This window comes from Pseudopodoces humilis, chromosome 3 (assembly GCF_049639895.1).
Source record: "Pseudopodoces humilis isolate 2021_Gansu_Grassland_sample_001 chromosome 3, ASM4963989v1, whole genome shotgun sequence".
In the NCBI taxonomy this organism is placed as follows: domain Eukaryota; kingdom Metazoa; phylum Chordata; class Aves; order Passeriformes; family Paridae; genus Pseudopodoces; species Pseudopodoces humilis.
This window is the reverse complement of record NC_142202.1, coordinates 53,039,338-53,049,878: the sequence shown is the minus strand read 5'-3', so window position 1 is coordinate 53,049,878 and position 10,541 is coordinate 53,039,338. Positions and strand designations below refer to the sequence as shown.

At 37.6% G+C, this 10,541-nt stretch overlaps 1 protein-coding gene across 4 annotated transcripts in view; it reads right to left on the bottom strand.

Annotated features, from left to right (window-relative positions):
- Positions 1-3,032: 3,032 nt before the first annotated feature.
- Positions 3,033-10,541, bottom strand: part of PHACTR2 (phosphatase and actin regulator 2) — a 128,328-nt gene continuing 120,819 nt past the window's right edge. For all 4 annotated transcript variants that reach the window (XM_014263606.2, XM_014263608.2, XM_014263609.2 and 1 more), the window contains 2 exons: positions 8,176-8,252; positions 3,033-4,605 (listed from right to left, as the gene is read on the bottom strand). In XM_014263606.2, coding sequence (XP_014119081.1) covers positions 4,590-4,605; positions 8,176-8,252 — 93 coding nt within the window. In that variant the 3' untranslated portion in view covers positions 3,033-4,589. The remainder of the gene's footprint in view (positions 4,606-8,175; positions 8,253-10,541) is intronic.

Sequence of the window (10,541 nt, the reverse complement as noted above, 5' to 3'; positions counted from 1 at the left end):
TCTGCTCTCTGCTTAGGATGTCAGCAGTGCTCACACAGGCCTGTTCTGCCAGGTACCCAGGTGACAGCGTGGCTCTCCCTACCCTCATCCAAGTCTTGCCAGCTGCAGACAGGGAGTTTTGGTTGATTCCCAGGCTGCCAGACTGGATTAGATCTTTTTAGTCTGTTGCTGGCTGGATCTTCTTGCACTTTATGATCATACAAATTCAGGGCTCAGACTGAGTCTATAGTCAGGTTAAGCAACTGTTCATTTGAAACAAATTCTCTCATGTATTATATTAGCAGTAGTATTATTAGTTACAGGTCTGAGTTTTACGCATCTCTGCAGGAAATCAAGCACTAATTTCACCTGGAAGGAGGGGTCTAATTTCTGTAATATCAGGGATACTTCATCCCTTTGTTTCACAGCTTTCATTTAATTTTCAAGTTAAAAAATGGGTGCTCATCTGATACGGTTTTTCCATGTCGACACTGAAGTTGTGGTGCTTCTGTAAGACGTGCTCAGGGTGGCCAAAGCAGATGTGGGGCTGTCCTGCCCCACACCACATCAGAAGTTCATAAAGTCCACCACAGCAAGGGACATGCACAACTGTAGGTAAATGATAAACCCAACAAATAAATGCAGTCTTGTAGAACTACAAATGGCCATTAATACTTACAGTGAATTTGAAGAGATGTTGCTTCTGGTCCTACCATGTTTCAAATCACCAGCTGAAATGGTATTTAGCTTAAATAATCATTAGCATTTAGGTCAATTTTTTTTTTTTTTGGTACTTGTTGGGCCAATATATATAGTGCAATTTAAAAAAATACAAATAAGACTGTGTTTGAGTTATAAAGACTAATATGTACTACCCCAAAAAAGAGAGAGATGAGACACTCTAGAACCATTTCAATTTTTTATGTGGAGAAGAAATTAGGATTTGATTAAGCATCCATTCTTTTGTGCCCACAGCAACATGCTGTGATGTGTGATTATACTGATAAATATTATAAATGAGATAATTTCAGAAACCACTACTTCAAGCTGTTCATTTTCTCTTTCTATGGATGTAGACATACCTGATTCTGTGGAACATAGGTATCATGTGTGAGGTTTGTCATATATTGTGGATGACATTTAAATGATTTGTCCAACTTGATAAAAATTACCATACTGACCTCTCTTAGCCAATTGGACTGTACTACACTTTGGATGAAAAGTGCTATTTTTTCTTTGCCTGTTTAACATCTTTTTATTTTTAACTCTAGGATTACTCACTCATGAATTTCTCAGGGCCTATCCCAATTCTTCCCTTATAGCAGGCATGCAGCACCATAACAGGTATATGGTATAATAATTCCAATGGGTTGTTGATGTAACTGGAAAACATTTGGAATTTTCAATACAGAGGACTAGGAGAGGCAGCAGAAATTGACTTCAGGCTTCTCAAAGCAAACTTGCTTCACTGCACATGGTGACATACCAAATACTCGTTATTTTTTATTGCATGGACAACATTTTTCAGCTGTTGTTTTTCTGTGATATTTAGAATATAAAAATAGTATATAAAATTCTATAGCTCTGTGGGGATACAATACACTGGATAGTTTGTAGTTCTAATTCTGCAAGTATCTACATAAAATTTCTACATAAGTTCCAATAAAGGCAACTCTTTTTGTCCAGTTATGTAAATGTGTTTAATTAGTTAGCTGAACTGTGGGCCAAACAATGTATCTTGTTATTATCAAAACAGTAAGAAACTAAAAATTAACTCAGCATGTCTACCAAGACTAGTGTTCTGCATCTAGCAATGGCTTGGAAGGAATACTTTTGAAAAATCACCCTCCAACCCCAGAAGGAGGATAGGGAAAGCCTAAGTGATACCTCACCTACACACATTATGACATAACTTCAGCTTGAAGAAGCTGAAGCCAGAAGTTGTACCTTCATTTTTGTGTTACTACTCTTAAAACAAAGTTGGCACATGACTTTGCATCCATGGTCCAGGCCTAGTATAGGGAAATTCCTTCTTCCAAAGTCAATTTTTTCACTTCATCCTAAGTTTAACAAGTTTTACTTTGCTTGTGTAACCTGTGTGTACCTTGGCATGGTGGTGGAGCTCCTGTCTTACATAAAATATTTATAGTCTCACCTTGCCTTTGTCTGAGTTATTCTGCCTGTGCAACAGCTGTCTTTCTGCCTTCAGTATCTTGGCTGCTTTCAAATGTTTCAACGTGATTAAGGCAACACTGAGATCTATTTATTTGCTTCACTCATTTCCTTTGAAGTGAAATACTGTGTTTTATACTTCAAAGTCAACATAGTAGACCTTTATATGATTTTGGACACACATTCCTAAATTTGGCAACATCAGCAAAGAAAAGTTTAAGCAGAACTATTCTAGCGTTACTTTTAAGTTTACCCTTCAAATTCTAAAAATAAAAATTAGCATTTTACCAGAATTGCTGACAAACCTTAGCTCTAATGCCCTGCTTATCCCTGTATGATTTAGTGCCAAAGAATACATTTTCACTGCTTCCTTGATGTCAAAGTGGTGTTTCTATATTTATAATATGATGGGCTTTCCAGAAGCTTATTTTCTGCAAATGGAATCCTAATGGCTCTTATTGATTCCATTAAAAAAGGAAGGTGCTGGTTCCTTTTCTTTGCTGCAAGCATGTAGATGGCTTTTTAAATTCATTTATTGATATTCTGTGGCTTGTACATCATTAGATTTTTACCAATGTAAAGTGTAATGGATCCTAACAGTCATTTAAATCTTACCTTTTTTAAAAAAGGTTTGCCAATGTCTTTAAAAATAATAGAGTGACGGAGAGCGATGGCTGTTGGAAAACATTCTCCTGTTACTAGCGGTGCTCTTCATTAAAATAATCCACCTCATTTATGCAAACCTGGTCTTGTTGGAAATAGCTCTGAAGAGGGATATCTAATTTTAGCCACAAAACTGCCTTCCTGCCTTTAGGCTGACATCTCTAACAACAACCTTCAATTTTATAAACTAAACACATTCCGCAAGAATCTATCACAGGTTTTGAGGTAAAAATCACATCTACACAGACCTTTTATTGCCAGAAAAAGAAATACTTACACTTCATAATTAAAAACTGAACAGGACACATAAAAGACAAAAATAAATTGTAATATGTACACACATTAGAAAGGATAAATAGCAAATATATTGTAATACTGCATTAAATGTATGCATATGTCAATTCTGGACCCCCCCCAATGTTGTGTACACTAATTCAAAGGATAAATAAGTGCTAATATAAGACAGAGAATTTCTTAGTGTAAACAACACCACAGGCTTTTTAATAGGCCTTTGGGCCAACTTAGAAAAACCATGTATTGCCTTTCACACTCCATACCACTTAATTTTAATAGTACTGTATTCACATGTACAAGATAGTATAAAAAATTACGAATCTAAGAAGCATTCTCCACACTCAACATAAACAGGCTGGAGACACTCCAAGGATTTTTCTTTCACTTTTAAAGGACCACTAGCTGAAGACATACTGATTCACCTGTGAGTTCTTCCTCAAAGCAGTGCAAGAGTCCTTAAATGTAAAACGTTACATTAGTAATCACTGGTCAGGCCTATCAATAAAGACTTCTGTGCCTAATTTAAATTCTGACTTTGGATTCACACTAGCATGATGTCAAAGTTGTCACCACTGCCTGCCTTGGATGACAAAGATAATGATCCCTCTGGTTTGAATGGCAAGTAACAGACAGCAAGGAGTGTTTCTAAACACAAAGCATTTCATTGCATTCATAGTGTCACATTATTTGTCTTTCAAACCCTGTTTATGTATTTCTGAGGATCCAGAGTATGTCAACATTAAAAAACAAAAAAATATATTACTTATTCTGTATGAATGTTCCATGTGTTTTCCTGAAGTTTGTGCACTGGGATTTAAAAAAAGACAGTTGAGTTATACTAGGACTAATTTCTGGCAACTGTATTTACTGGCACCAAAGAAAAGGATAGTTCTTCCTAAAGTACTGATGACACAAGGACTTATGGCTTTCTATCATTTTAAGACAGGCTGCAGCGACTAAAAAACCTACATGCACTGTTGCACTCTCATTTTTTTTTTAAAAAATAATTCCACTGGCCAAGTGCATTGATGAGCAGTCCCATCCATTCCATTTTTCTCTGTGGACTGACAAAGTCTCTTTTCCCCCAGGTCTCAGTTCTTTTGTCACCCCCCTCCCTCTTTGTTACTCTCAGTCCCAACCCTCTGAAGCCCTATGAGATCCTGGCAGCAGGCTCTCCAGCGATTGTCTTCAGCACTTCCTGACTTGTGGAGCTCTGACAAAGAAGTCGACTGGCTTGTCCATGTGGGCTGGCCACAGAACCGTGGACTGTCTGGACACGGACAAACATTTCCTGTGGGTTCTCCTCCCAGACTAATCATTTGTCCATTGACAAAGACAAGGGCTACTTTCTTCATTAGCCTCAGGGTAAGCTGTAGCACACACTCATACTCAGTCAAGTTCCAGTGCAATTTCAGGTCTTCAGGACGCAATGGTTTCCCCAAAGAAAATTGTTACTTGAATTATGGGATGTGGTCAAACAGTTATGGACGATGAAACCTGAAAAGATAAATTAAAAAACTTAGAATTGTGTTATTTCAACTGACAATGACACTGATCCTCGTCCTGCCCTCATAGCTGTTTCCTTTTGTGGGCCAATTATTCCTGATTTCCCTGATCTGTGTTAGTATGGACAGACCTGTTATTTCCTGCTGTCCATCTCTCTCTGCTTAGAAAACCAAACAGAGATTTGGTGTGGCTCAAGCACTGGTACTGGTATAGGTCTGTCTGTCCATCCAACCTGCCATAGTTTTGCTTCGGTCAGCCAGTGCTTTCAGGTGCTGCCTGGGCATGGTTGGGCTTAGGACAGCAGGAAGGCTGGGTAGGGGGGAACATCACCCTGTTTTGAGGTGAGAGGAAGAGGTTAACTGCATGGATTCAAGCTGTGCCAAGTCTGCTGGCCTCAGGGCCAGAGAACAGTCTCCAGTCTGTTTTGTTTGCCAATATTTAGCCACAATTGCATCCATTATTTGGAGATGCTGTCAGTAACTATTATCAGAAAAGCTTTGCTAAACCATAAAAATTAAATTCCTGGGGTTTTAATCCTTGTGCAAAATGAGGCTAACAAAAATTTTGTATTTTCTTTTAAGTAAGCAACAAATTTTATAGCCCTTCAGATGCTTTCTTATTAACAGTGAACTGAGGTACATGAAGGCCCATATATGCCTCACTTTTTTTTGGCTTTTAGATAGGGCACGTACATCACTCCAGATTGCCTGTATGATGGCTAGAGAAGTGGGTTGCTCCAAAAGGTGTCACCAACCCTTTCTATAATAAGTTAGGAACCTACAGCAATTGAAATTCTAAATCATGTTAAGTGTAATGAATCCAAGCAAAAGGGTAAGGAGGGCACCAGTATCAGGTTCTCAATGTATCTATTGCCAGACATAAATTTCTGTTTAAATGACTTTAAAAATGTGTCTGTCCATGAAGTAGTAAAAGATGCAGCAGCTTGAAAAAGGCATAGTTAATGATGCATCTACGCAACAGATTTACCTAAGTTTTATTTTGACACATTTTCTCTTAATGGTTCCTCACATTATCCCTCTAAGTTGATTCAATACAATACAGGGATGCATTTTCAAATGAAGGAGGAGTGCACAAAGCCTGACATTAACAACTATGCAGATCATCTGCTAAATGAGGGTACAGAGGATTGCTAAAAAGATAGGGGGTTTGTATTTTTGTAGAAAAACAATATATTGGACTATATATAACATTTTCATTGAGAAACACATCATGAACACCTACTAATATGCTCCTCCCAAACTTGTATTCATTTCTCTATTTTTAGAAACTAATTTTCTTGCATTTTGTTATGAAATAACAGAGTCAGTCTAAATTACTAGGAATAGAAAACCAGTCATTTGACAGTCATTACAGTAAATGATGAACAATGAAGCCCATTTAATAAAAGTTTAATAAAAAATGTTAACATTTCAAATATATTGTAAGTACTGATTATAATATTAAATCATCTATATTTAATCTGCAATAATATAGGAAACTACATGCTATAAACTATTTTTGTTTAGTAAGCAGCTTCCTTGTTGTCTAAGTCTATCACAGAATAGCCTGTGCTAATCAGGTGCCAATGCAAGTGCCTTTTGATTTGCATTATCTAAGTGATCTTCTTGAAAATAAAGTATGAGAAATTAATTCTTTGGCTAGAGACTTCTGTCTATGGTATTCTTAAATCACATTTGTTGTATCAATCCAATATTATGTAGCAGAAAGCACATAATTTTTAGTGAGACATCTCAGAGAAAATGGGATCTCTTTTTATTTTCAAAATTGCAATTGACTTAAAACATTTGCATGTTATTCTACTCTTAATTAGTTTCTTCTAGTGTTACTCTTCTGACCTCTGTGTAGTAACTCCACAGCATGACCAGTGAAACAGAAGAGCATGGACAAGGAACAGAAAAAAACCTAATTTCCCTCACACTGAAATTCTTTCAGGACCCTATAGAACCATTGCCTATATTTATCACAATTTGTCTGTGCCTATTCTTTACTCCATTTTCAAAGGCCCTCCTTGAAAAAATAATTCACTTTTTTTACTGGTTGTCCCTCCACTAGATTCCTGGTTCAGCTTTCAAGAATCCAGTTGTAATCTGTCTGTTCTCAAAGCTCATGAAAAAATAACCAATTATTTTTGTATGAATCGTGCCTGTCTGTACTTAGGCTTCAATATTGCAATGCAAATCAAGAAACACAACAATGTAAGCAGGGGGTTGGTTTCTATACCTGCTATTTTTATTCTCTCCCTTGGGATGCTCTTTTTTAAAAAGTAGTATTTTTATATATTCTGAAAAAGATATACTATCTGTTACCTAAAGAGAAAAAAATACCAGAAGCCAAATGAAAAGATACATCTCCATGTTTGAAAAGGACATTTTCTAGTGGTCAGAATGCAACATTCAATTAAAACCATGTGTCCTGGTTCATCTTCTGGCTTAGGTTTGCTGTCTGTGAAACTGGTTTGATTTTTTAAAAATGAATTTGTTTATGTTGTATCTACACAGAAGTGACTTTAAGAGTATTATTTTTTAAAAGTCCATATTTTGGTGAGAAAGAAATTACTGAATTTTTGAAATCAAGCAGTGAAGTAGCAGATACATGAAACACTCATCACCCATTATGAATTTTCTTTGTGATGCATTCTTTAATTAGGTGATTCACATTCACTAGCTCAGATCCTGAGTTTGGTTGAAACAGTAGCAGGAAAGGGACTCAGTCTTAGACCATTGTTTCTATTTGACTTAATTTTCTTCGGAAGCAAAGACATTAATACTACATGTACAATGTTGGCCAACCCTAACATTCAGTTCTGATTGCTGGTGGCAATTTTCAGCCTTAGTAACTTCCAAGAAAAATGAAAGCATGCCAATGAAAAATGACACACAGAAAGTGTGTCCCTCCCCCTAGGAATGATTCTGCCGAATTTGAAAGCCTGCTAAAAAACTGTGGACACTTCAGACCTCCTTAAAATAATAATGCTTCAGACAACATCTTGGTGTTATCCAATGCAGAGAACAAAACAAATCCACGTTAACACAACAGAAGTGACAACAAGGGTATCTATCTTGTTCCCTTGTGCTGCCAGGAACCCAAGTGACCCTTAGAAAGCTTGCCAAGACACTGGTGAGCTTTTCTGAAGTTCAAAACATCATCTAGTTTTCACTTAGGAAATACATCTACACAAATGTATACTTTAATGAGCAAGAAAGTGCTGCCAGAGAAGGAAATCTCTTTTATTTTGTGTGCTTGAGGATTACTAACTTAATCTGTAAGAACTGATGAGTTCTTTCAAAGGATTATTTTTTGGATTCCCCAAACAATCTTTTTCTACATGGTGACCAGTCCATTGCAGTCACCTGTACTGCTGTATCAGCTAGAGATGGCATCAGCAATCCTAGGAATTCCAACAGAATCAGTGGTGATATTCAAGGGGACTCATGATAGGAATCCACACAAATCATGACTCAACTGCAGAGAACTTGCAGAAAAGCAGAGGGTTGCCATCATATTCGTTTCTCACACTTAGAAGAAGAGGGATTCACCCACCTGGTAAATTGTCGACTTTCCTCATGTACTTCCATTTCTGTGCTTTTAAATTCATTCAGTTCTTTCCGTATTGCTGCCTAATAAACAATGATATATGCAACTGTAAGAAATACAGATTTTCAGGAAAATAAAGAGTCTGAAAGAAATATGCCCCTACTCTTGCAGGTGCCTTACAGTTCCCATTTCCATTCTCCCTTACTGTAATCCACAGCTCTCACACATTTCTGATCATCAACATGAACGACTTTTCAATTACAGCAGTTCAAAGCACTCATCCACTACTAAGAAATGTGCACCAAAAGTAAACCAAGAAACACCAATCAACTGCAATGGGTGAACAAAGCCCACACTGAAATAGAGCACTTTTGTGGATGAAAATGGGAAAGGGGTTGGATTACCCTGACAATCACTTGCTGAGTAGGCAGACAGGAGGAGATTCTATCTCCAGGTACAACCCTGAGGAGCTGGTGAGTCACTCTGCCTGCACAGTCACTGTGCAGGACATTTGTATCTCCTCTCTGGAGACAGGACTAAAGGAATGCAAGATGAACAGCCTTTTTTTTGTTGTTGTTTTTTGTTTGTTTTGGTTTGGGTTTTTTTTGTTTAAGTGGAATTAGTCACCTGGTTTGATTAATTTTATGTAAAATTACATGAATTATTGGCACATTCAGGCTTGGGTTTTCAGTTGGCAGATACTAAAGAACAACAAAAATTCAATCCAGTTTGTAAATGCCTTGGTGCTTAGTTAAGAAACGAGCAATTTACTTCATCAAGTAATAAATACAGTTCCTGAAATATTTTAATATATACTTCAAGGGGTTTTGTTTCTATGCCACACACCTTCCTACCTTCACTGTTAAAAGAAATGACAGTGTATTTTTACTCATTCTTTTCTTTCACCAATTTAAATAAAGTATCATTTCATTAATCCCTAAAGAAATGTCATCTGGTGTGCATGCCTTTCAGTGCAGAACAGACAAGCAGCACGATAAAATTATAGCATCACCAGGCTGCAGTCTTATAAATGAGAAACTTTGTTTTAAGCAGGGGCGGTCGTGTTTAGTCACAACAGCACGCTTACATGAGGCTGCTGTAGAGCTAGTAAAGAGACAGTATTTCTGAGCACCAAATCAGCAACAAAGACAGCAGAGCTCCAGCTCTGTAATATAGTTACAGCACAATTTTCTGCTCCCACTGGAATTAGAAGAATGATTTCTCTGGGAAAAAGAAAGGACAAGAGAGTTTCCAGGCAACCCCAAGTCTGCCTTTCTGCTAAGGCCAACAAACTTGGGGCTCACAGAATTGGCCTTGGGCACCTGTTAATTACAAAACGAATTGAGACTAAAAAATACTACCCTGAAGTAGGTAGGAAACTCCACTGCTTTTTTCTAGTGCAGTTTATCATGATTGGACCTCTGTCAAAGTGGAGGTGCTGGGTCCTCTAACCTCCCGCAGACTATGGGAGGACTAGACAGTGCTCAGTATCTCCCATAACCAACATCTACAAACATTTATGACTACATCTGTAACTATTTCACCTTGATCTGATATGATTGTCAGATGAGCTGTAATTTTTTTAATATTAATATTAAAATACAAGCTGAAATAAAAGCAGTGCTTCACTAGCCTTAGCTAAAATAGAGAGGGCTCTTACACACACCACTTTTCATGCCAAGCACATCTCACAGGAGTTCCATAAAGTCCATAGGTCTTGGATCAGACCCAGTGCTTTAAGAGCCAGCATTTTTGGCTACCTGAATCTTACAGCTCTCATTAATTAATATAGGAGAGAAATGGAAGAGTGCTTTATGGTAATCTTTGACTGATAGTTTTTTAAAAGTGAAAATCCCAGGATCATGTTTCTCACCCTTTGTAGTCAGGCAGCAGAGCTATTAACTGTAGGATGTTAGGGGCAAACTTCCCAAGAAGGTGTGCTGGATGCACATGGTCAGTCCCTGCTCGGGTGGTTGTTGTGGCCAAGAACCCTGAGGAGAATGGAGCAGCTTCTACCTTTTTTCACTCAAATGACTGGCAAAAGCAACTCTTGGTAGCAGTGACACAGACTTCTGCCTGCAAACCCCTGCTTGAATTCCCACAGATCAGGGCCACCTTTGGTAAACACTTACCTGTCTTAGCAAGGATTTAAAAATTAGAAAAAAAAAATTAGAAATTCTGTCCTGAACTGTCATAACAGAAGTGGAAAATATGCTCTTGATAGGCTCCTGAGTGGGTTTTCTTAGCTGCAAGCAGTAGATGCACAGTAGTACCATGACAATCTTTCTGTCACCAGCAGATGTCATTTGTGATGCTAGCATCATAAGAATGTAAACCAGAGGAAAGCTCCCCAAAAGTGACAGATGAAAGCA